At 42.8% G+C, this 27,454-nt stretch overlaps 1 protein-coding gene across 1 annotated transcript in view; it reads left to right on the top strand.

Annotated features, from left to right (window-relative positions):
- Positions 1 to 27,454, top strand: part of LOC126195613 (inactive dipeptidyl peptidase 10-like) — an 801,628-nt gene that overhangs the window by 201,423 nt on the left and 572,751 nt on the right. The window contains exon 3 of the mRNA XM_049934238.1: positions 21,038 to 21,132. Within this exon, the coding sequence (XP_049790195.1) occupies positions 21,038 to 21,132 (95 nt within the window). The remainder of the gene's footprint in view (positions 1 to 21,037; positions 21,133 to 27,454) is intronic.

Below are 27,454 nucleotides of genomic sequence, written 5' to 3'. Positions count from 1 at the left end.
GATACATCGATGGAGAGGAGATAGATGGGGAGGAGACTGTGAGTAGGGGAGGTGCATGAGACGGGTGAATCCCAGAGGAAGCACTCCATGACGTTACAGTGGTGGCAGGTGAAGGAGAGGTGTAGATGATGGTGGTAGTTGGGGCGTCCATGATCGCAGGCGGCAGCGAACACCGAGAGACGGCGGCAGAAGAAGCGGCGAGCACCAAGAGACGGCGGCAGAAGAAGCGGCGAGCACCAAGAGACGGCGGCAGAAGAAGCGGCGAGCACCAAGAGACGGCGACAGCGGCGGCGGCGGCTGAAGAAGCGGCGACCAGGTGGCGGCGGCAGAAGAGGAAGCGGCGAGCACCGACAGACGGCGACCAAGCGGCGGCGGCGGCGGCGGCGGCGGCGGCGGCGGCAAGCACCGGGCGGCGGCGAACAGACGACGGCGGCGGCGGCGAGCACCGACAGACGGCGACCAAGCGGCGGCGGCAAGCACCGGGCGGCGGCGGCGGCGGCGGGCAGCAGTGACGGCGTGCAGACGGGCAACAACGCGACAAGCACGAGTGGGGCTCTTCCACGTCGAAGGTACACCCTGAGAGTAGCCCAGGCAGTGCGAGTCCTCGATGAGGAAGTGAGGGAATCCAACCCTCGAATCGAATCCAAACAACACGATACTCCCAGCCTCCTTTTATATTGACAGATCCGCGTCTCGTGACATCTAGCGGTCAATTCTGAATTAAGCAGGGCTATCTAGATGCTTTTGATCGGATGGTGCATGTTGTGTCACAGAGCTACACAGCTACGTTATGCATCGTTGAACGATAATTTAAGAAAATGTTGATCAAAACTGAATCATATATTCGTTTACAAGTTAATGTTGATAATGAGTTCTACAGTTTCTGAAATGTTTTGGAACATAGCAAATATCAGTTGAGTGCTCTTTTACTGCATCACCCTACAACACAACCCGGGGTGGCTGTAATTATCATTCAAATACTAGCATAACAATTTTTATATGCTTGACATTAATCAAGTATGGGCTCGATCGAGGATAACATCAAATACAGAAGTAAAAATGTCAGATAGCTCAAAAATGGTTCAAATGGCTCTAACAAGGGAACCTCCCCATCGCACCCCCCTCAGATTTAGTTATAAGTTGGCACAGTGGATAGGCCTTGAAAAACTGATCGAGAAAACTGGAAGACGTTGTGTGGAACTATGAAAAAAATAAGCAAAATATACAAACTGAGTAGTCCGTGTGCAAGTTAGGCAACATCAAGGAACCTCTGAGCTCAGGAGCGCCGTGGTCCTGTGGATAGCGTGAGCAGCTGCGGAACGAGAGGTGCTTGGTTCAAGTCTCGGTGATCAATTTCGGCAGTCTAAGTTGCCATAAACGGGTCTTTTCAAATACCCCTCAATCCATCATACGTACAATATACCATGTGACGTCATAACGAGTCATTCCAGGAATATGCCGGTGTATCAATTTGTTCATGTTCCTGGAATGACTGTTTCTGATGTGACACGGTATATTGTACATATGATAGAGATGCATTTAGGTGTATTTGCATAAGATCCGATTATGGTGACTCAGATTGTCGAAACCGGCCGTCAAAATAAAGCTCTATTTAGCTATCTTGATTTTTTGACCTTTTTACTTCTATATTTCTTGTAAACAATTTCTTGGCTTAGTTCACGCTGTAACGTTTTCTTGTATAGTACTTAGATATTGGTTCAAATGGCTCTGAGCACTATGGGACTTGACTTCTGAGGTCATCAGTCCCCTAGAACCTAGAACTACTTAAACCTAACTAACCTAAGGACATCACACACATCCATGCCAGAGGCAGGATTCGAACCTGCGACCGTAGCGGTCGCGCGGTTCCAGACTGTAGCGCCTAGAACCGCTCGGCCACCCCGGCCGGCAGTGCTTGGATATCTTCAAATGATAGACAAGACTTTTTTCTGGAGACGCATATTGATTCAATAGATTTTAAGATAATAGCTTAATCGTAGGTGTTTCCACCGAAGATATTCATCATTGCCACAAGCTGATACAAAACACAGCTTGACTGTGGAGGTGGTGCTCCTGAATCGTCATGCTGCGGTCCTGAGGTCGACACCCGCCTCGTATGCAGGTGTGGATTTTAAATGTGCCTTTACGTGTAACGGACTATATTAAGAATGTTACACACGTTTATCAAGAAATGTAGCGATGAAAACCTTAAAATAGCCGAACAGTGAGGACAAGATTACGTTGTCATTGATGCCACGGCATCTGCAGCAGTATCATAGGTATGAATATTCGACATTAATTACGAAGAGAATCTCGCGGTTTTTGTGAAGTTGCTTTGTCTTTCTGTCGCTATTTACCATACAAGACGATGGTGGAACTATTTTTTGCCAAATACCATGCAGCTGCTCGTAGATCTTTTTCCCGTATCTACAGGCAATTTGCAATTCATGAATCGGGAGCCTGTAGCGGCAGCAAAAAGCGAGTGAACACACGGCGTTTTCTCACGCGTTATTTCCAAAGCCATGTCCAGTCAGTCCTCTCTGATTTTTCGACCAGCCTGCACAGTGCGTCCCAAATCCCAACGACCTGGGAACAGCGAAAGCAAAATACTTAAAATGCATAGGGGTTGCGGTCGTCAGGTGCCGCGAAGAAGCAAAACCACGCTTATAGAGCAATTCCGCACGCGGAACTGTCACTGAGGGCGAGAATCCTATTCCGTTACTCTCCAGTGGGGTCGTGGCCCTTCGTTTGTCTCGGGGATAAGATAAACAGTGGGTGGGGCCGGCTGCGCGGCGTGTTGTGTCTCATAACACGGACCCGGGCAGCGAACCGCCGTTCTCTTCCTCGTACCGGTGTCTAGACCGAACTGCGGGACACCTCAAATGCAAAGATTTATATGTGCTATCAGGAGGAAGATTCTTATTCTTATTATATTCTTCATGAAGAATAAAATAATTTCAATCCCAAAGAAACCAGGTGTTGACAGATGTGAAAATTGCCGAACTATCAGTTTAATAAGTCACAGCTGCAAAGTACTAACGCGAATTATTTACAGACGAATGGAAAAACTGGTGGAAGCCGACCTCGCGGAAGATCAGTTTGGATTCCGCAGAAATATTGGAACACGTGAGGCAATACTGACCTTACGACTTATCTTAGAAGAAAGATTAAGGAAAGGCGAACCTACGTTTCTAACATTTGTAGACTTAGAGAAAGCTTTTGACAATGTTGACTGGAATATTCGCTTTCAAATTCTGAAGGTGGCAGGGGTGAAATACAGGGAGCGAAAGGCTATTTACAATTTGTACAGAAACCAGATGGCAGTTATAAGAGTCGAGGGGCATGAAAGGGAAGCAGTGGTTGGGAAGGGAGTAAGACAGGGTTGTAGCCTCTCCCCGATGTTATTCAATCTGTATATTGAGCAAGCAGTAAAGGAAACAAAAGAAAAATTTGGAGTAGGTATTAAAATCCAGGGAGAAGAAATAAAAACTTTGAGGTTCGCCGATGACATTGTAACTCTGTCAGAGACAGCAAGGGACTTGGAAGAGCAGTTGAACGGAATGGACAGTCTCTTGAAAGGAGGGTATAAGATGAACATCAACAAAAGCAAAATGAGGATTATGGAATGTAGTTGAATTAAGTCGGGTGATGCTGAGGGAATTAGATTAGGAAATGAGACAAAGCAATAAAGGAGTTTTGCTATTTGGGGAGCAAAATAACTGACGATGGTCGAAGTGGAGAGGATATAAAATGTAGACTGGCAATGGCAAGGAAAGCGTTTCTGAAGAAGAGAAATTTGTTAACATCGAGCATAGATTTAAGTGTCAGGAAGTCGTTTCTGAAAGTATTTGTATGGAGTGTAGCCATGTATGGAAATGAAACATGGCCAATAAATAGTTTGGACAAGAAGAGAATAGAAGCTTTCGAAATGTGGTGCTACAGAAGAATGCTGAAGGTTAGATGGGTAGATCATATAACTAATGATAAAGTATTGAATAGAATTGGGGGGAAGAGGAGTATGTGGCACAACTTGACAAAAAGAAGGGACCGGTTAGTAGGACATGTTCTGAGGCATCAAGGGATCACAAATTTAGCATTGGAGGGCAGCGTGGAGGGTAAAAATCGTAGAGGGAGACCAAGAGATGAATACACTAAGCAGATTCAGAAGGATGTAGGTTGCAGTAGGTACTGGGAGATGAAGGAGCTTCTACAGGATAGATAAGCATGGAGAGTTACATCAAACCAGTCTCAGGACTGAAGACCACAACAACAACAACAACAACAACATCAGGACTTCAGTCATTGACCCAGAGAAAGTATTTGATAATATTCAGTGCAAAAGTTAAAAGTCATGAAGGGCACGCGTTTGGACTGAACGGACAGATCACTTTCACATGATCCGAACAATAACTATTGAGACTAAAGAAGATAAGCAACGCAAAAATCGTGAGAAGGATGTATCTTATCATACACAACATCACGAATAAAAATGCTACCAACACCTTTAATTTATTAAATATGTAACCCAATTTTTGCCGGCCGTTGTGGCCGAACGGTTCTAGCGCTTCAGTCCAGAACCACGCTGCTGCTACGGTCGCAGGTTCGAATCCTGGCTCGGGCATGGATGTGTGTGATGTTCTTAGTTTGGTTTAAGTAGTCCTAAGTTCTAGGGGACTGATGACTTCAGATGTTAAGTCCCACAGTGCTCATAGCCGTTTGAACCATTTTGAATTTGAACTAAATTTTTTATTGAAGAAAACCTTTCTGTGCCTATACCGCAATTTTCAGTATACGAGTATAATTACAGCACGATGACTATTATCAATTTCATAGTGATTCATACCTGACTTTGGGCTCATATTTTGGTTACATCTCGTGACGAACATCGGTGTATTATACCTTTCCGGAATTTTGGAAACGTCTACTTTTATTTGGTGTATGAATATTACATTTTAGTTTAAGAAAGTGGCGGCTTACTTGGTAATATTTAAGAGAAAGCGTGCTTTTTCGACTACTTTTTGGTGAGAGACAAATTTGAAGAGTCACAGAAGTCATACCGCAATTATGAGAAAAAATTCCTTTACACAGTTTAAAGATGCAACCATACTCAACTCCCAGCCAAACTGTCGCTGCTTTCAAATCACTCGTTTTGTCCTTATAATGGTGGGCGTAGATTGCTGCAATTCGTCTAATGGTGCCTGTCACAGCTGTTATGTTTTTATGCACGTAAATAGACATAAAGCGCTAATAACACATCTTTATTTTATTTGCTTTTGCGTTTTTGTGCTCCGCGTGCTCGCGTGTGCTATGTTGCTGGATCTCTGAACAGTATTTCCACTTCATTATTCATTGTTGCAACCACTTCGGGGACTTGTGCGTCAGTGAGGATGAAATGATGGTGGTGATGACGACACAAACACCCAGTCCCTGACCGGAGAAAATCGCTAACCCAGCTGGGAATCGAATCTGGGGCCCCTGGCTTGCCAAGCACGCTCTCCACTCAGCTACAGTGGCGGACCACAGCGAATAAACATTTACACAATGCGTTTCTGTATTAACAATTTTTAATTGCTTTATGCGATTTCAACAAAAAAATGGCTCTGAGCACTATGGGACTTAACTTCTGAGGTCATCAGTCCCCTAGAAATTAGAACTACTTAAACCTAAGGACATCACACACATCCATGCCCGAGGCAGGATTCGAACCTGCGACAGCAGCGGTCGCGCGGATCCAGACTGTAGCGCCTAGAACCGCTCGGCCACCCCGGCCGGCCGATTTCAACAAACGATATCTCAGATTACAGCATAGTGCTATAGCTATCATCTGTATCTATTTTATTTATGATTTGCGACGTCTTTTGTAGCTTTTCATTATGCAAATGTTTGTCAGAAGATCATATCCTCCGCAATTACTCAGCAAATGAATACAGAGTGAGTACCTCACGTATTGTCTTACTGGTGCAGCTATGCAATGTAGAATTTACAGTTTTTTCGGTAGCTTTCTTTAAATGTTGACTGCAAGTGCTATTAAAAAATGTGCTAATTGGGAAGTGGTCAATCGCATGCGTTGGCGAATACCACAGTTTCAAAGAGAACTGAAAGACGCTTCTGTCAAGAAGGTGTAAATACTTGTTTAAACAATATTTAACGATAGTCTAATGTCATTTATCGTGAGCACACTTGCGCAAGAATGCTGGTTTATTTATTTATAAACGAAACATTACTAATATTTATTGTAAATATCTGAGTGTAACCGAATGTTTGTGAGATTCCTTCATGTAAATATTGTTGTAATATGTTAGTTTGGTCTACGAAGTGTCATATTGAGTCAGACCATGTCTGTAGAGCTTTCTAACGATGGGGGGGACAGCGTTCAGCCAATCGAAAAGTAAACTTTTGTATACCGCGTGGAAGGCGGCGCGTGGGTCTGCTCCTGAAAACTGAAAGGTTGGCCGAATGAAGGAAGCGCGTAGGAGCAGGTGAGGTAAAACACGTCGGTAATTCTTGTAAAACGGTAGATGTTTAATATAGGCCAAAAACAAGTTAATAAATGGTGAAACGTCCCCTTAGAAAAATTAATTAATTACTGTCCTGATAAACCTCTTATATTATTTGATTTTCAAACAGCTGAGCAGAACTGAACGCACTCAGACATTTCGCTCTTTACCTATTCTGATCAACACTAAACTGACACACAATATTTTTTAGCGCAACGCAATCTGACTTTCAAAAATCCCTACAAAAGAATGGCCCTGACTAACATTAACCTATACCTTTCATAAATCACTTACCTCACCAAAAATCTTCGTTACTCGGACTACTGCAATACAGCGAGCGCCACTACTGCCAGCTAAATAAAAGATTCAAACTACTAAAGGCACTAACTACTGATAGGCATAGTTAGCAAATGAAAGATTTTAATAGGGAACGAACAATGTATTTACCTTAATGGTCATAATATACAGGGTGATTCAAAAAGAATACCACAACTTTAGGAATTTAAAACTCTGCAACGGCAAAAGGCAGAGCTAAGCACTATCTGTCGGCGAATTAAAGGAGCTATAAAGTTTCATTTAGTTGTACATTTGTTCGCTTGAGGCGCTGTTGACTAGGCGTCAGCGTCAGTTGATGCTAAGATGGCGACCGCTCAACGGAAAGCTTTTTGTGTTATTGAGTACGGCAGAAGTGAATCGACGACAGTTGTTCAGCGTGCATTTCGAACGAAGTATGGTGTTAAACCTCCTGATAAGTGGTGTATTAAACGTTGGTATAAACAGTTTACAGAGAATGGACGGCCGAGAACGAGTGATGAAAATGTAGCACGCATCCAGCAAGCATTTGTTCGCAGCCCAGGAAAATCGACTCGCAGAGCTAGCAGAGAGCTGCAAATTCCACAATCAACTGTATGGAGAGTCCTACGAAAAAGGTTAGTTATGAAACCTTATCGAGGCGATGGATCGGCCGCCAGGCAGCCCGTGACAGAGCACTTCATCACTGGCCTCCAAGAAGCCCTGATCTTACCCCCTGCGATTTTTTCTTATGGGGGTATGTTAAGGATATGGTGTTTCGGCCACCTCTCCCAGCCACCATTGATGATTTGAAACGAGAAATAACAGCAGCTATCCAAACTGTTACGCCTGATATGCTACAGAGAGTGTGGAACGAGTTGGAGTATCGGGTTGATATTGCTCGTGTGTCTGGAGGGGGCCATATTGAACATCTCTGAACTTGTTTTTGAGTGAAAAAAAACCTTTTTAAATACTCTTTGTAATGATGTATAACAGAAGGTTATATTATGTTTCTTTCATTAAATACACATTTTTAAAGTTGTGGTATTCTTTTTGACTCACCCTGTATATAGCAGTTCATGACATCCATTCTTACAAATGTACTGTTTCTGATGGACACACCTCCAGATTATCCATTCTCAAAAATCCGCCATCTCACTTCCCCACAACCACCACTGCTGGCAGCTCACCTCCAACTGCACAACGCTACGCGCTGTTAACAGCCAACTGCCCAACGCTACAATGGCGAGTATTACAACAATGCCAACCAGCCACAGACTGCACACAGCACAGCCAGTGATTTTCATACAGAGCGCTACGTGGCGGCGGCGTTACCAATATAAGAACCTAAACAGCCTACTTACAATGGCTATATAACTTTGCGCAAATAAGCGAAGCCTTAGACCCGTCGTAAGTAGTACAAAGTCTCAAAAGCAAGCCAACACCCTCTGAAGTTGAAGCGATGTTTCGAGGCGGTCTGCTCTTGATCAAATGTGCTGAATCCGGAGCGACGCTCGTAGAGCTCCACAGCGCCGGCTAGAGGGCGCTGTCGTCGGTGTCTCGTAGTTCCAACTTATGAACTTGCACCTACGCCGTGCCATCGTTGCTATCGATACCACATTAACAGTAGCAGAACGCTACGGGACTCTCAAGTGAGGAGATGAAGAGAGCAATTCTGGACTTGTGTGTTTGTGCTTGAAGGAGGCAGACCTACCTGTGTAACGGGTGATATTTGATTGTGTGTGTGATTGATTATGGGCGGTGAACGGCCGCTACCGTACTTTAAATTCTAAAGGTACTTTATATTTCGAGAGTTCCGAATGTGCTCCAGTGTAGGACTCTAACATTTACCGATTATATTACGGAATTGAGGTTAGACAGAGTATGAATTATTATTCTCTGTATCACGAGTGTCCGTTTGTGAATCATCATGTTGAGCTCTGAACTATTTTGAGCTGGTGGAATTTCGTGTATTGTGATTACAAAACTGACTTAATTTTCTTATATCTTTGATTACAATTTAGTTTGGGAATTTTGCTACTGTTCTACTAACGCTTTCAATGTAAAAATGTTCCAACGTGTGGGAATTCCTAAGGGACCAAACTGCTGAGGTCATAGGTCCCTAAACTTACACACTACTTAAACGTATTGTAAGAACAACACACACAACCATGCCCGAGGGAGAACTCGAACCTTAGGCAGCAGGGGCCGCGCAATCCGTGACATGGCGCCTCAAACCCCACGGCCACTCCGCGCGGCCGCTTTCAATGTAATTTTAGTGCGTTTGATAAGGATATTTTCTGTCTGCACTTTAACTGAATAGCGTAGTAACACTTACCGTTTATTTGAGAGGTATTTTCTTGAATAAACGTTATTTTCAGCATAATCCTCTGTTGTGTACCTCAATTGCAAAAGTTAGAATAATCCCTGTTATTAAATTATTCATTTAACTTTTATTTTGTATTTCTATTTATTTTATGAACTCACAATTCAAGCCAATGGATAGACTGTTTAACTGCAGGGCCACAGCTACAGATTATTATTCGTAGCGAATTAGTTGCGACGCATAAAAGCAGACGTGTGCGACTCGACTCTATGACTACATCATCGAGCTATTCTTTTTAAACAGAGACATAGACAGCCCAAGTACCTGAAGTATGTGTAACCACAGGTGAAGACGCAACTGATTTGCTCATATGAGATGATGTTCAGAAGAGCAACAACACTAGCAGTAACCGCTAGGTACCGTCGTATAACTCCGTCCTCAAATGCACCAGGTATACGAGGGTGGTTTGGAAAGTTCTCGGAATCACCACGAGAGGTCAGCACTAGCGCAAAGAGCTGTTCACGTGATATTCATTGGACTGTTGCCAGTAAACACGTGCCACGTCAGTGCTCTTGGAAGAGAGCTATGGGGGCGACGTGGCTCTGTTGTTTTCCCGCGTAATGATTTGCGAAGATGGAAAAAATCGAGATCGTATATACATCTAACTGATACGAGGTACGTTTTTCACAGGATCATAGCTTTCTGCCATCATCAACCAGCAGTATCGTGTACTGTAAAACCTGTGTCCACAGCCAAATTCGTTATCACAGTAATCTGTGATCCTATGGAAAACATATCTCGTATCGATTAGATGTATACAGAGTGTTTCAGTAAAAGTGTTTGCCTCTGTAACTTACAAACTAAAACGTGATGGCAAAATTTATTGCGGTAGATCAAAATAAGGAACGTTACACTCTCTGCTGAGCTATGAACGTATTGTGTTACTTTCCAAAGAGTTACGGTAAAGAGATACATTTTTTAAATTTGATTGTAGTTTCTACCATGCACTGGAATCATTGAAACCAGCTGTGTACAAAACAGTTCAAATCACACTCGTATCATGTTTAGTTTGGGGGATACAACCCTTCAAAGTTTCAGCGGCTGATACCGCACTGTCACGTAGCGACAAGCTTCCTCGATGCGCTGTTAGACTGACGTCTGTCGCCGTATACGGCCGTATACGCGACAGATCGAGCCACACAAACAAACGGGGTTCAGTGTGTCGCTGTTACTGCCGTCGGACGGAGGTGGCATACACATATAACGACAACATTGACATGTTTCTGATGCTCGGCGAATGCTGACACGATGCCACTGAAGCACCCAAGGCATATACCGTGGGACATCCTAGGAGAAGAGCTCCGGCAGACATTACGTTCTTACGTGCTGAACGACGACTTCGGGAAACGGCCGACTCGGGAAGGCGCAGCAGTAACAGACGAAGAGCAAGAAGTGAGGAGACGGAGGTGTTTGTTTCAGCTGCAATACACCGCGATCCCTATGTCAGCTTACGAGACTTTGCTGCGGTCGCTAGGGTTAGCCTTGCATCTGTGTGGCGTACAGTACAGAGACACAGATTTTACCAGTATCGCCTTTCACAGACGCAGGAGGGAACGATTCGAATAGGAGAGTTACTTTCTGTGAATGGGCCATGCGTAATTTCACTCGGGCCTCCTTACAAAGTGTTACGTTCTCTGATGAGTCCACGTTCACAAATTATAGTGCAGTGAACCGTCATAATATTCAGTATTAGGCCACAGACAATCCTCGGTGGGTAAGATCTGTCGAACATCAACGTCGGTAAACTATCGATAGTCGGGCGGAGTGGCCTCGCGGTTAGAGGCACCATGTCACGATTGCGCGGCCCCTCCCGCCGGAGGTTCGAGTCCTCCCTAGGGGATGGGTGTGTGTGTTGTTCTTAGCGTAAGTTAGTTTAAGATAGTTTAAGTAATGTGTGGGCGTAGGGACCGATGACCTCAGCAGTTTGGTCCCTTAGGAATTCACACACATTCGAACTGTTAGTGTATGATGTGGATTCGCTGAGGATGAAATCATCGGTCCACACTACTTTATAGGTGCATTATCAGGTCAGATGTATCGAGCTTTTATAGTCGACAGTTTGGGTGCTCTCCTTGAACATGTGTGTCGAGACATCGGAGTCCATAAGTGGATGCAGCACGATGGTCACCCAGCCCATACTGGGCTTGCTTTTGTGGAGGAATTGAACAACAGATTTCCTAGAAGACGGTTGGTGCGCCATGCCCCTCTTGAATGGCCTGCACTGTCACTGTTTTAACACCAGTAGGTTTCTTTTTGTAGGGACATCTAAAGAATGGTGTTTATGTCACTGAGCCCACAACCGTCAGATGATCTAAAACGGTGCATCGAGGAAGCATGTCGCTCTGTGGCACCTGCGACAACTCGTCCGCAGATCCTTTAGAATGCGAATTGCCTTGTGGAATCCGCATTGCCTTGTGCATTCAGTAACATGGAAATACATTTGAACACCTCATTTAAATCAACATTCCGGTGCTGGATCATCCGTCAGCACACAATCAGTTATTATACACAGCATGAGGTACCCGCCCCTCAAACTATGAAGGGTTGCAACTCCCAAAGTAAACGTGGTAGGAATACGATTTAAATTGATTTGTACACAGCTGGTTTCAATGATTCCAGTGCATGATAGAAACATCTATTGTTCCATTTAAAAATTATATCTTTTGCTGTAACTCTTTGGAAAATAATACAATAAACTATGTCCATAGCTCCGCAGAAAGTGTAACGTTTCTTATGTTGACCTACCACAATAAATTCTCTCGTCAGTTATTACTTCGTAAGTTACAAAGGCAAACACTTTTACCGAAACAAGGTGCGTCTGAGGATGGAGCTGGTAGCTCCGAAACCGATCACGGTACATTTAAAAGAAACTCAAGATCATTTTTGCAGTTAGACTCAAATTTATTCATAATCTCAGAACAGGTAATGGAAAGACATGAGAAAAGTATGTATAGTTCACAATGTGGCAGAGATACAGGCTCCCTACGGAACAGAAAAAAATCGGCTATGGTATTCCGACAGAGAATCTAACTATTCGATAACATATAAAGCCACTTGACTACGGAGCGTTTTTGGATAAGACGAAGATTAGACGATACTTTGTTCCAGGATCGTATGAAAGATTTTTAGAAGGAGATGCACAAATATTTAGTGTTATGCAAAGTTATAGTCAATGTACTGGACGTATCCAGTCTGATATTGCTGTTGCGGAACTGGTGATGTGTCTTTTTCTTTACTGTTATATTTAGCTTGTCCCCTCCCTAAAACCCCCAATTCCCGCGGCTGCCCCGTTAGTTTGATTGTATTGTTGGAGGGAGATGTTATTGTCTTACTTATACGTATCTTCGTGTTGGTTTCCGTGTGTGTGTGTAGTGACATCATAGGCGCCATATTGTAGACGCTTAGAACAGCCATTTGCGCCATATTGATGACGTCATCGGTGAAAGCAGATGGGTGGAATCGGACACTTCGGTAATCCCGAAACAAGTGAATTAAATGGAGTGTGCGAAAAAAAAACGCCTATCCGCTCGCTTCCAGAATTACTGAGCACAGAAAGGGTCGAGGTGAACAAACAACCGCAAGCTATACGCAGATCTTACGCAACATTGATCCTCAGAGAGTAGTACACATTGGAGACATTCCCAAAGCTCCTGAAGTGTCATTGTTCCCTGTGAACTTCACTGTGGGGCGTTTTAGTGGTGCTCTGTCACCTACAATTTATTTTTTCAAGCTAACTTCTTACAAAGACGGGCATAATGCGATTTTAAAGCTCATCTGTATACCAGATAAAAGTCAGATGTAATTCTTGACTTTTATAAAATTATGACTGCTTAAGTTCCTTAACTTAGATGCCACAGCGTCTATACGCACCCTATTTTGAACGAACGAAATTATTTTCAGAAACGCCTATTAAAGTGACGAAGCGCGTTTGAAAAAAAGACGGTCCAAACTGAGAGGAACGTCAAGAATTTGTTGCACAGCAGCACACAAGAAAATGAAATCCTTCAAAAGTTTTCAACGTACTAGTAGTACGCTTGTGCTATTACATAAGTTCCTCTTTGTATAGCCTCTTCACAATATAAGTTTTGTATCGGTGTCGCTCATTCTACAGCCCTCACAATGTTATTTTCATGCTTACATATCTCTCTTTTAGACAATGAACAAGTAACAGCACCACTGTCACCCCCAATTCCTTGAAGAAACGAACTACCACATATACAACAACTTAAAATATCTCTCTACTTGAGAGACAAGGTAATGCGTTAAATAACATGTGTGTCGAAAAGGACTTTACAACTTTGATAACTCATACTGATTTATTCATTTATCTTATAGAATGGCTTGGGTGTCATTTTATAGCAAAAGGCTTCAAGCTTTCCGCCTTATGCCTAAACAGGATTAATGTGACTTACATTGATTATAAAATCGATTTCGTGCCAAAACTCGTTGTAGCATGTCATACATGACACTTCCTCAGTTGAGAGGTAGAGTCTAGGTCTCAGCTCTGGTAGAGAAGCCAGTAATTGTGGAATAAACTTAGTGTCCTTGATGAATCCCAAAAAGAACAAGTTGAGAAGTATTGGACCCAGTGCACGTGCAGGTTATGAAATTAGCACTCCTCTACCCATTTACAAAACTACTTACAAGTGTGGTTTGAGATCCAACCGTTTTCCCAATATACGCCAAACAGTCATATGTGAGACACCCAACTCCCGAGAAGCACACTGAGTCTCTTTTGTATGACTGTTCACAGAGGTTTGCCTCACTTGGTCTAAGACGTCGTCAGGTGCAAGAGGAGGAGGAGGAGATTAGTGTTTAACGTCCCGTCGACAACGAGGTCATTAGAGACGGAGCGCAAGATCGGGTGAGGGAAGGATGCGGAAGGAAATCGGCCGTGCCCTTTCAAAGGAACCATCCCGGCATTTGCCTGAAGCGATTTAGGGAAATCACGGAAAACCTAAATCAGGATGGCCGGAGACGAGATTGAACCGTCGTCCTCCCGAATGCGAGTCCAGTGTGCTAATCACTGCGCCACCTCGCTCGGTGTCAGGTACATGGGGACGACATGAAGATTTTTTATATCTTTCAGAACATCTAGTTTCAGTAAAACACTTACGCCACTCATTAACAGTAGGCCTACTGTGAGAATTTTTACAATACTCTAAACGAAAATTACGTTGCACAGTGTTGCAGATTTTGAATGTACAAACCAAAATACACAGGCTCGGAAACGGTGAAGGCAGCCATATTTGCTGCAACTGCCGATGGCGCTTACGGTGGCGCGATTCTGTACTAGTATACCACATGGGTTAAAACGAATAAGTTTGTACAAATTTTCAAATTCGTTAAGTCATTTTTGACAAATCCTGCGTTTAACATTCAGAATATAAAACCTTCATGTTTGCAGATGCAGAACCCAATAATGTTGGTTTTACTAGTTTTAGATTATTCGCCCATATAGTAATAGCACAGTCAGAACCAAAAGATTTGAAATTATTTCTAAATTCTTTTGCGGATACTTTCCGCAACATGTGTTCCGAAAGAATAAGTAGTAAAGAAGTAATAAATTACAGTGTCATGCCAAATGCTGCTGTTTTACTACACGTAAAGCGAAAATGTAATAAGCGATAAATTTTTTTTCCTCTCATTATTTTGTGGGAGGTGGCAGTGAGAAAAGTTTCGAAAAGGTTTGAAATAATGTGTAAAGTTTTTTGGAAGTCTCTAAGCGCTCTCATTCTTAAATAATGGACGAATATGGTCTCAGTAATCTGCGAGCCATCGTCAGTTGCGCTGCCTCAAGACATTTACGCGGTTTCTCACTTTACTTGTCTTATTGCCTTAAATCTGTGGCATCCGATTATACCTCTTAATGAGTAGATTATGGCAGTATTTTAAATTTTTAAAGTAGGTCAAGAATTATATGAAAGATTGAAAATCAAATTTTATTGTCCTTGGAAAGCGGAAGATAGGGAACCTGCGACTGGTATTAGTTGACCCTTTTAGCCATTTGATAATTATACGTTCCTTAATCCGAGAAAAAATTTAGATCAGCGGCTGTACTTTTTTTCTGGTAACTGGTGAACCGTACAATTGCGCACGCCTGTTATCTGCTATTTTAGCGACCTCGCAGCCTCACGCAACTAAACTCGCTACTGGCGGCGCATTATTGGTTTTATGAAGCGATCCACTAACCAGCTGCGCGCCTGCAGAAAAGGTAATCTCATTCTGTGCAGTAAGCCGAAGTTATTACGTGGCTGAACGTAAAATGTCAGTTTTGGGAATGACGTAAATTGGATAGCCACAGACGCTCCCAGACTGTTATCTGTAGGTGACACGTAACCTGGTCTAATACATTAACTGGTGATCAGCGTGACGATACATGGTTTTTTCTGTATAAGTTATCGTAACATCGACTTATGGTTAGTGTCCACTCGAATTTATTAAAGTGCTGTTAATTCGTTTTGAGAACTGCAAATGTGTCTAGGTGTTTCTTTTTTATGTTTTATGAGAGGGGTGGAGCTAAGCGCAGCCGAGGGGATCTTATAGGAAATGTTTCTGTTGCCGGAAGCAGACGGACCCGCGCGAGACGAAGATACCGGAAGCTCCCCTTAGATGCTGTGGCCTATGTTAATCGAGCAACGTAAAATTGTTTCAAAACGAAAAAAAATGAAGTGATGTATGTTCTGTTTTACTGAGATCTGTATCAGAGAACGTCTGTGACAGCCACGTTTTCAGACATGTATATTAAATTATTTGCGTGGCAGTAGTCGTACGTACTGATCCGAAATAAAACGTTTTGCGTATTCGGAAAAGAAGATAAAAGTGTTTATGAAACGAATTGTTTTGAAAAATACTGAACCGAGTTTATTTATATTGAGATGTGTTTGACGATCAAGAACAGGAGTGATCTTTCCTGAAGGACAATTTAAAATGCAGTTCTAGGCGCTACAGTCTGGAACCGAGCGACCGCTACGGTTGCAGGTTCGAATCCTGTCTCGGGCATGGATGTGTGTGATGTCCTTAGGTTAGTTAGGTTTAATTAGTTCTAAGTTCTGGGCGACTGATGACCTCAGAAGTTAAGTCGCACAGTGCTCAGAGCCATTTGAACCATTTACAATGCAGTTCGACACTAAAAATATCGTTTAATCTATGACTTGGTAATCACATAAACTTGTTATAAACAGTGAATACTGAAATATTTCTAGACCATAGGGTATATCACTCAAAACTAATCAGTTTTACTATTCAGGAAGTGTCTAAAGTGATCAAGAACTCCGCAAAATAACTTTCCACATTTGAGAATTTTTAATACGCCAACCAGAGATAATTGCATTCGCTGATCTTGGTCGCAACAGTAATCCATGGTCGGCATAGTAACCAGTTAAACTGATAAAGAGAATCTTTGATTAAACTCAGGCAATTAAATTTAGACCATAATTTTCTGAAGTATTAATACTATTCAATGATTCGGCTGCTGGAGCAGAAAAGAACCGGTTTAAATAATAATCTTGCCAATATTCGGATAACAGGGTGTGTCGAAACTCTCGTTACAGACTTTTAGGACCTGTAGAGGGAATGAATACATTACATCTTAAACAGTAACTCATGTCTGGAAATGTAATCCAACGGTGCTAAAGAGCGAAGAAGTTAAAGGCGCCGGGTGTATATACAGGGTGTTTCAGTGATGATGCTACAAACTTTCTAGCATGATGGATAAATGTATCAGTCTGAGGTGTCTCCAAATACATATGTGATGTGACGAGAGCAAGCCATTAATGTTTATTTCCACCTGGGCAGCAGATCAAGCGTTGAAGTGGGGACACATGGACGCAAAACGGTTAGTCTATAGCGACAAGCATAGTCCAGTTAGTGGTGCAGCTACGAACGTGCTGGAAACAAGAGGTACTAAATTACATAAACTACAGTTCCATAGCACCCCTATAAAGAAACTGTGATGTAACCAGGCTGAGATAATCTCAAGATGCCCCTTGTCGACAGAACGTTTTAATCTACCGTTGCGTAATTCCTTTTAGAATGTTAGCACGTTGTGCAGTGGTACGGACTTAATATGACCTTTAGGCAAACACCGTTACTTCCTTCTTTGTTAATTACAACTTTACAGTCGGTAGAACGGTAAGGCGACCACTTAAAAGATATCCACTCTGACAAACAGAAGCCGTGGGTATTGACAAACTACGAGCTTTATCTTGAAGGCTGATTTCCCTCAGAGGGTATCGAAGAATTGCGCGTGCTTTGTTACACACGTTTTGCCAACTCCAAAACACTTTCGAAAGTCAAGATCTCCGGCCCTACTAACGTCTTCGTCAACAGCATATTAAACCCTTCCAAATCTCCTGTTATACAGTGTGATTCACGAAGATACGCAAATATTAAAATACGTTATTCTACAAGTGAAACTAAAGAAAAACGTTCATATAACCACAGGTTCGCAAATGTTTAGTTACGGAGTTACGGGTAATAAAATATTTTGCCTGAAATTTAGCATGTTAAACCGGAGGTTAGACAATTTAATTTATTTGTTATGTTCGCAGGGACCAAAGTTATCAGCTTTGAACAGGGCCAGATGATTCAGTGCCTAAGGAGCTGAATGTATTTTGCAGTGACAGTATTTCTTTATTGGTATTGGGAGCTGCATTGCCCAATCAATTCGTCTGAAGTTTTGCTAACAATACCACAGAGTAAGCACACCATTTTCGTGTTTAGTTTACAACACGCAACATTTCGAGTTCAGTACTCATTCCAACGATGAGACATTCATTGAACGTAATCGAAAAGTTTATTATTTCATTTTTTAAAGAACGTTACAATATGACGTCATACTCATTCAGATGTGTGAAAAACGTTCTTAAGAAAGAATGGCAAATTACCAAGACTGTACTTATCCAGAGTTTTATAATGGAAGCACTTAGTGACTTCGAACAAACTTTACGCATAATGTCAAACGTTTTTCTAAACGTGTTTGCGCTAATACGAGGTGCATTCAAGTTCTAAGGCCTCCGATTTTTTTTCTAATTAACTACTCACCCGAAATCGATGAAACTGGCGCTACTTGTCGACGTAATCGCCCTGCAGACGTACACATTTTTCACAACGCTGACTCCATGATTCCATGGCAGCGGCGAAGGCTTCTTTAGGAGTTTGTTTTGACCACTGGAAAATCGCTGAGGCAATAGCAGCACAGCTGGTGAATGTGTGGCCACGGAGAGTGTCTTTCATTGTTGGAAAACGCCAAAAATCACTGTGAGCCAGGTCAGGTGAGTAGGGGGCATGAGGAATCACTTCAAAGTTGTTATCACGAAGAAACTGTTGCGTAACGATAGCTCGATGTGCGGGTGCGTTGTCTTGGTGAAACAGCACACGCGCAGCCCTTCCCGGACGTTTTTGTTGCAGTGCAGGAAGGAATTTGTTCTTCAAAACATTTTCGTAGGATGCACCTGTTACCGTAGTGCCCTTTGGAACGCAATGGGTAAGGATTACGCCCTCGCTGTCCCAGAACATGGACACCATCATTTTTTCAGCACTGGCGGTTACCCGAAATTTTTTTGGTGGCGGTGAATCTGTGTGCTTCCATTGAGCTGACTGGCGCTTTGTTTCTGGATTGAAAAATGGCATCCACGTCTCATCCATTGTCACAACCGACGAAAAGAAAGTCCCATTCATGCTGTCGTTGCGCCTCAACATTGCTTGGCAACATGCCACATGGGCAGCCATGTGGTCGTCCGTCAGCATTCGTGGCACCCACCTGGATGACACTTTTCGCATTTTCAGGTCGTCATGCAGGATTGTGTGCACAGAACCCACAGAAATTCCAACTCTGGAGGTGATCCCCCAAAACAATTCTCTCCACTTTCTCGATCATGTCGTCAGACCGGCTTGTGCGAGCCCGAGGTTGTTTCGGTTTGCTGTCACACGATGTTCTGCCTTCATTAAACTGTCGCACCCACGAACGCACTTTCGACACATCCATAACTCCATCACCACATGTCTCCTTCAACTGTCGATGAATTTCAATTGGTTTCACATCACGCAAATTCAGAAAACGAATGATTGCACGCTGTTCAAGTAAGAAAAACGTCGCCATTTTAAGTATTTAAAACAGTTCTCATTCTCGCCACTGGCGGTAAAATTCCATCTGCCGTACGGTGCTGCCATCTCTTGGACGTATTGACAATGAACGCGGCCTCATTTTAAAGCAATGCGCTTTTTTCTATCTCTTTCCAGTCTGGAGAAAAAAAAATCGGAGGCCTTAGAACTTGAATGCACCTCGTACAGGTCAAACAGTTGGTGGCTAACTAAATGTTCTTCGTTCAAGTGAAGGTGTTTTACACACGCGAGTTTAGTCATTTAAGGTTCAAATGGCTCTGAGCACTTTTTTCCACTTGCCGCCCTGATTTTACGACCCACCACCTAATTGCTTAAGGTGGATCTTTATTGACCACTTAGCCGCTGCGATCGGTATATGGGCGCTGATGTGGCTGAACCTCCTCACCAGTCCCCGCATCCGATCGCACCGTTGCCCGTGTCCCGCCACGTGGAGGCGGGTCATAGTTGATCATGTTTTGTTTTTGTCTCTTTTATTTTGTTTTCTTTTACTTGGTTATCTTTGTTTGCTATTTATCTTTCTTTTCTTTTGTTTCTCGAGATTGGTGCTCAAATCAAATGGACCCAAGCACTATGGGACTTAACATCTGAGGTCATCAGTCCCCTAGACTCAGAACCACTTAAACCTAACTAGCCTAAGGACATCACACACATCCACGCCCGAGGCAGGATTCGAACCTGTGACCGTAGCAGAAGCGCAGTTCCGGACTGAAGCGCCTAGAACCGCTCGGTCACGACGGCCGGCGTCATTTAATGAATCAAGTATTTCAGGGAGGGGGCAGGGCGGTGGGTGGCGGGTACTGGTATTCCCTTACTACAAGAAATATACATTTATATAAAAGCATAACTGAAGAATTTTCCGTAGTAACGTTACTTCACAGGAAATATAGCAGAGGTAATTTGCACTATTAACATAGGTGTACGTATCTGTTAAAATTCTATTGCTAACACGTAGTATACAATTATCATGAAATCACTTTGAGAAGAATCAAAACATTATGCTTTGTTGCAAGAATTGTTAAGATCGGAAGACTCGCACCTGTTCACGATGGTACTGATCAGATGTTTAACATCTGTACGGCTTGTACCCGACTGTTTAGTCATAACCCATTGTGAGGATTACGAACTGCCCATTTAGTACTCCCAGCCGTCTACGTTTCGACCCGATATTTAGTGAAAAGGCGAAATTACAGATAATGGCTACAGGTCGAAAATTAGAGCCAATATGCGGATTTTAACGATACTTTCGAACGCAATTGCATCAAATTAACGAATCTTAGCTCATTTCATTTAAAATATTTTGATGCTGAGCAGTGTCACAACGGCATATTACTACTTTATTACTATATTACATATTACTAGTTGAATGTATTTTGTTGCACTTTTCTCATTGTAAGCCAGATTTTAAAATGTATAAGGGATATGAATTAAGCAATTTTCTTCCTACCTATGAACTAATTTGTCAATAAAGGCACTATTAACCGTTGAAATGCATCGCCAACTATGCCAGCAAATGTTTGCGTAGAAATTCATACAGTGAAAATTAATAATGTAACTTAATTTAAAATAGGATTCTTTCATTAGAAATACTTTAGTAGCACATTAGAATCATAAAAAGTTGTGTTCGGTCAATCAGAAGGCGAGAGTGTCTCACAGGACCTTGCCTTGTGTCTAGTAGCCTTCTCGCTGCCACGAATGTTTCGGGTGTAGTCTCACCTGGTACTCCTCCGCTCTGTTACAGAGACCGAGCTGGTGTTTCGCGACCAGTTTGGCGGCGTCTCTCTCCTCAACGCGGAGAACCTCACCACCAGGGTCATCATGACCAACTCGACCTTTGTAAGTACTCGCTTTAGGCTGCGCCATGTGCATTAGGCTATTGGCTACCAAACATCGTGCCATAATTTTACACCTGAATATGTTTAGACGCCCAATAAAGTTTACCACCTAGCTAATGTTAGACAAAAAACATACCTTTATTCAAACTACGAAAAATAATCAGTTGAAGATCGAACAAATAAAATTTAAGTCTTTCCCAGGCACTTCATTAAACAAAGAAATAATAGAGTCAACGAGAGTGCTCCTCCTTTCCAACAATTTTGTTTTATTCGCGGTTATATGTAAACTTCTTAAAATCTTAAGTCATACTAGAAAATCGTTCAGGTCCTCATTCAAGTTTTTATTGCTATCACACAAGGTGTGTGGGAAAAGTAATGAGAGTGATCTAACAAAGCTTTTATGTTTTTCAACCACAGTACTGTCCTTTGGATATGCAGCTCCTTGTGTTTACCGTGTTTGCAGTTAAAATTGTTTGATGCAAGGTCCACCAGTTATGCGAAACACAATATTCAGGAAACCAACAACCACAAGCATCACCATTCACAATCTATCGAACCACCCATTAACACATAAACAAGCAAACTTAAATTCGTGCTCCATAGAGTAAACAGAACACCCATGAGCAATCAGAGCTACACACAAGAACTAAACAGAATAAAACAAACAGCGGTGAAAAATGGTTATGATATCCATATGGTAGACAAATTAAATCAAAAAAATATGTAAACAGTACAGAAATGAACATATCACACACACACACACACACACACACACACACACACACACACGTCCTCAACCAATACAGAACCACACAAAACACAAGCAATGACCACACACAAGACAAAAGAGCAACAACACACACAAAACGAAATGGCACATACTCACCTACAATAACAAAATTGTTCACAGAATAGACAACATATTAAAGAAACAGGGACTCTAGATAGGATACATAACAGAGAACACAACACAGAAAAAGGATCAGAACACGAGAAACACACATGGATAAATTTAACAGATCAGGAATATATGAACTCACATGCAACACTTGGTAGTCAGTATACATAGGACAGACATGCGGAAACTTCAAAACCAGATATTCAGAACATCTCAGAGCTTTGAAAATCAACAGCTCCCATAGCAAATTTGTTGACCATCTAATAGCACACAATCACCACCTAACTAAAATAGAAACAGACAATAATGCTAAAACCCAGCCACAGCCTATACAGCAAACTGAGCATTGAGGAAAACTTCCATATACAGAAGGCAACAGCAGAAGGAAAACAGTCATAAATGAATACACTACACCCTGCAAGGGCACACTATGTAACACATTAAAGGAACTTTACAAAAACGGCAACACATATAGCTAAAAAGCCTACACACACACACACACACACACACACACACACACACACACACACACACACACACACACACACACACACGCGCGCGCGCACACACACACACACACACAAAGATAAAATGTAAACAAAACTCAAATTTGGCGCCAAACTCACAAGTGAACAAATGAACACTGACTGGTCTGGGACACTGAACAACCACGATTACTGGGCGTTTTGGTGAAGTACAAAGTGCTTTCACGACCATATTTGTTAAAATATGTGCTATATTTACGTGTGATTCACAACACCTCATCAGGATGCTGAGAAAAAAGGGCTTGCCACCCAAAAACGTAACTAAAAACGAATATATTCGCGAAATATCGCAACAAAATAAATTACATTTAAAGCATAAGATGATAGGTTAACCCCCATCAAAATTTCTCATCAACATCGTTTGGTTGCAGATGACAAGCTATCTGTAACAAAAAATACACAAGTGGTCCTTAAAAACCATGAAAAACCGAATGTAAAGGTATTAAGAAAAAGAAACAAATTGTTGTTTGAACTAAATATTTCTGTAATTTTGTAATCATTTAGTAAAAATGTTCACATTACAGATTAAATAAAACTGAAACCTACTGATGATGGCACAGAGGTGCTGAAACATGTTTGGGAATTGGGAAAAACGGTGTTTTGCGTAACTGGCGGACCTTACTTCCAACAATATTGTCCCTTTCACACTATTTCCTTCGGCAGCTATATGCCTTTGGAGTCGTCGAACCCAGTATTGGCAGCAATGCTAAAACGATTCAACTGGTAGAGCCTTTAACATGTCGGTCACATTCTTTTGTTCTCCAGGGTCTCAGAATTACGTCCTTTTAAGGCGTTTTTCAGTTTTGGAAAAAAAAAACGCGTGGACTCAGATCAGTTGAGTAGGGGACCAGTGGAAAATCAAGAATCCGTTTGGAGATCAAAAATTTCTTGATAGAAGTGGCCGTTGTTATGATACAGCACCCACTTGCCTTCAGTGTCCGGTCACACTCGATTCACCCTCTTCCTGAGCCTTTCAAGGACATCTCTGTGAAACACTGGAGTTTGGTCTGGAGGTACAAATATTGTATGCACGATACCCATGCTACAAAAAAGCAAATCAGCACTGATTTGATCTTTTTTTAGGTCGAGGAGATGTCTCAGAGTGCAATCCCCATTTTGTCGCTTCGTCTCAGGATCGAACCCAAAAATCCAGGATTCGTTACATGCTATCACACGACTGAACTATTCGTGGTCATTGGCAATCCTCTACAGAAGATAATCGCAGACCTTTCTTCGATTGTCCTTCTGCTCAGTTGTGAGGTTTTTCGGCACCATTTTGCACAAACCTTTCACATATGCAAAATTTCGGTCAAAATGTGATGTACAATGAATGTATTTAGGTTTTACAGGTCACCCATCATGGTTATTTTAAAAGTCTGATCTCACAACACATTCGTTCGACGTGTTCGTCGGTTTTTGAAGCTGGAGGTCTCCCCGAGCGAGGTTCAACTTCAATATGCCCTCGACCTTCGAAAAATGATTTGTGCCAACGAGAAACTTGTGTCCTTGATAAAGAATGTTGCTCACAGGCTTGTTTCAACTTTTCAAAGGTCACACTCGCAGATTCCCCAAGCTTAACGCACAACTTGATGGCATAACGTTGCCCTAAATTATGCTGTTCCATTTGCGCAACACACAACAAAGACACAACTTCACTGATGGCGTTCTCAGAAGTCGCGTGTCAGCTGCAACTCGGACTGAGCATCTAGAAGTGATGAACATACTGATCTGCACAAATACCATAACAGAGCTTTGCCAGATAGCTCGGAGTATTGTCAGCCTCGTTACTTTTCTCACACACCCCATAATATGTATTAAAGTCCACAGCGTACGGTCTAGTGTCTAGCGTTACTGCCTCTGGATTACGGGGTCCTGAGTTCGATACCGGGCCAGCTCAGCAATTTTCTCCGTTGAGCGTCAGGGTGTTTATTTGTCCGCATCATCATTCGAGAAAGTGGCGAGACTGGACAGTGAAAACATTGGGATTTGCACGGGCGCTGATAACCACGCAGTTGATAACCAAATTTCATCATCATCGTTGTCATCTACACTATGTGATCAAAAGTATCAGGACACGTGGCTGAAAATGACTTATGAGACAACTTCGTGGCGCCCTTCATCGGTAATGCTGGAATTCATTATAGTGTTGGCCCAACGTTAGCCTTGATGACATATTCCACTCTCGCAAGCATACGTTCACTCATGTTCTGGAAGGTTTCTTGGGGAATGGAAATCCATTTTTCACCGAGTACTACACTCAGGAGAGGTATCACCGTCGCTCGGTGAGACCTGGCATGAAGTCGGCGTTCCAAAACATCCCAGAGGTGTTCTATAGGTTTCAGGTCAGGACTCTGTGCAGGTCATTACAGGGATGTTATTGTCTTGTAACCACTCCGCCACAGACCGTGCATTATGAACAGGTGCTCGATCGTGTTGAAAGATACAATCGCCATCCCCGAATTGCTCTTCAACAGTGGGAAGCAAGAAGGAGCTTAAGACATAAATGTAGCCCTGTGATGTGATGTGGTAGTGCCACGCAAAACAACAATGAGTGCAAGCTCCATGAAAATCACAGCCACACAATAACATCACTGCCTCCGAATTTTACTGTTAGCACCACATACACTGGCAGATGACGATGACCTGGCATTCGCCATTGCCCACACCCTGCCATCGGATAGCCACACTGTGTACCGTGATTCGTAACACCACACAACGTTTTTCCACTGTTCAATCGTCCAATGTTTACGCTCCTTACACCAAGCGAGGTGTCATTTGGCATTTACCGGCGTGATGTGTGGCTTATGAGCAGCCACTCGACCATGAAATCCAAGTTTTCTCACCTCTCACCTAATTGTCATAGTAGTTGCAGTGGATTCTGATGCATTTTGGAATTCCTGTGTGATGGTATGGGTAGATGTATGCCTATTACACATTAAGACCCTCTTCAACTGTCGGCGGTCTCTGTCAGTAAACAGTCGAGGTTGACCTGTACATTTTTGTGCTGTACGTGTCCCTTCACGTTTCCACTTCACTATCACATCGGAAACATTGGATCTAGGGATGTTTAGGAGTGTGGAAATCTCGCGTACAGACGCACGACACAAGTGACACCCAGTCACCTGACCACGTTTGATGTCCGTGAGTTCCGCGGAGTGCCCCATTCGGCTCTCTCACGATGTCTAATGATTACTGAAGTCTGCTGATTTGGAGTACTTGGCAGTAGGTGGCAGCACAATGTACCTAAGATGTATGCTTCCGGAGGTGTCCGTATACTTTTGAATGGTTCAAATGGTTCTGAGCACTATGGGACTCAACATCTGAGGTCATCAGTCCCCTAGACTTAGAACTACTTAAACCTGAAGACATCACACACATCCATGCCCGAGGCAGGATTCGAACCTGCGACCGTAGCAGCAGCGCGATTCCGAACTGGAGCGCCTAGAACCGCACGGCCACCGCGGCCGGCCGTATTCTTTTGATCACATAGTGTGTATTCAACTTTCAGATGTGTCAGTTGTTATTGTTGTTATGGTGTTAAGGCCGAATACTAGTTTGATGCAGCTCTCCACATTATCGTGTGCAAGTCTCTCAATCTCTGAAAAATTACCGCAATTTCTATCAATTTCAACCTCGTTGCTTCATTCGACCTATGATTACCCTCTACAGTTTTTACCTCCCAACACTTCCTTGTATTGCCAAACTGACGTAATCACACACAGAATTTGTCTTCATCCGGGAATAATTTCCTATTACACCCACGCTTGTTTCGAGAGATTTCTATAAAAGTAAAATTTGTGTCTAATTATGAAAAAACAATTAATTTGTAGAAAAAGAACTGATAATAAATGCACGTACCTGCACATGTTTCACCACAGAATGGTAGAAAGATAAATCAACAGCTAAATCGCAACTGACGTTCACTTAGGAGTGATCGGGCACGGACTAGGCAAATCCGACCCACTCAATAAACAAAAAATACTGTAGACTAGACGGCGCCGATAGTCAGAACAAGCTATGCATGGCGTCGGCCACTTGCCGTTCCCAGAGCTAGTTTTTGTTCCCTGATTCTAGAATCAGACACGTTCTGTGTGATAGCGTCTTGAACCTGAACGTCAATTGTAGCATGCACCACATTCTGACTTACACGTGCAATGCCTGGTCAGGCCTTGTAAATCAGCTATCCACTGTTTGGAAGTCTGATGAGGCTGATTAGCAAACGGAAAATCAATCTTGTAATGAGTAGAAGCAACCTCCAATTGTTCATCAAACTATTTATCTAACATAGCAAGCAAATCACCAAACACTACATTCTTGGGGTAGGTGGCGGGAAAAATTTTATATGCCTGTATAGTGCGACGCCTACTGTTGCCAACAAATGTGTTTCCTGTCCATACACTGAATACACTGCTAAGTCAAAACTTGGCCACTGCCTACCGCGAGGTTGGATATCGCCTGGTGGTATTCCGGGAACGTGACACGGCAAGGAAAGTAAATAAGTAGATCAGAGACGGATGGGGAATCATTCTAGCGACAACACAGGCCGCAAATGGGGGAATCTACTGACGTGAGCGACTTTGAGAAAGGTGATATTTTTGTTGCCGAAAGCCTGTGAATGAGTGTCTCGAAAACAGCATACCTGGTCGAATGTTCACGTGCTACAGTAGCATCTATTGAAAGTGGTGGAACGACAGTGAAACTACCACTGGGCGGTAAGTGGTTGGGCCGCGCGGGATTAGCCTAGCGGTCTCGAGGCGCTGCAGTCATGGACTGTGCGGCTGGTCCCGGCGGAGGGTCGAGTCCTCCCTCGGGCATGGCTGTGTGTGTTTGTCCTTAGGATAATTTCAGTTAAGTAGTGTGTAAGCTTAGGGACTGATGAC

Source organism: Schistocerca nitens, chromosome 7 (assembly GCF_023898315.1).
Source record: "Schistocerca nitens isolate TAMUIC-IGC-003100 chromosome 7, iqSchNite1.1, whole genome shotgun sequence".
Lineage (NCBI taxonomy): Eukaryota > Metazoa > Arthropoda > Insecta > Orthoptera > Acrididae > Schistocerca > Schistocerca nitens.
This window is presented reverse-complemented; position numbering and strand designations above follow the sequence as displayed.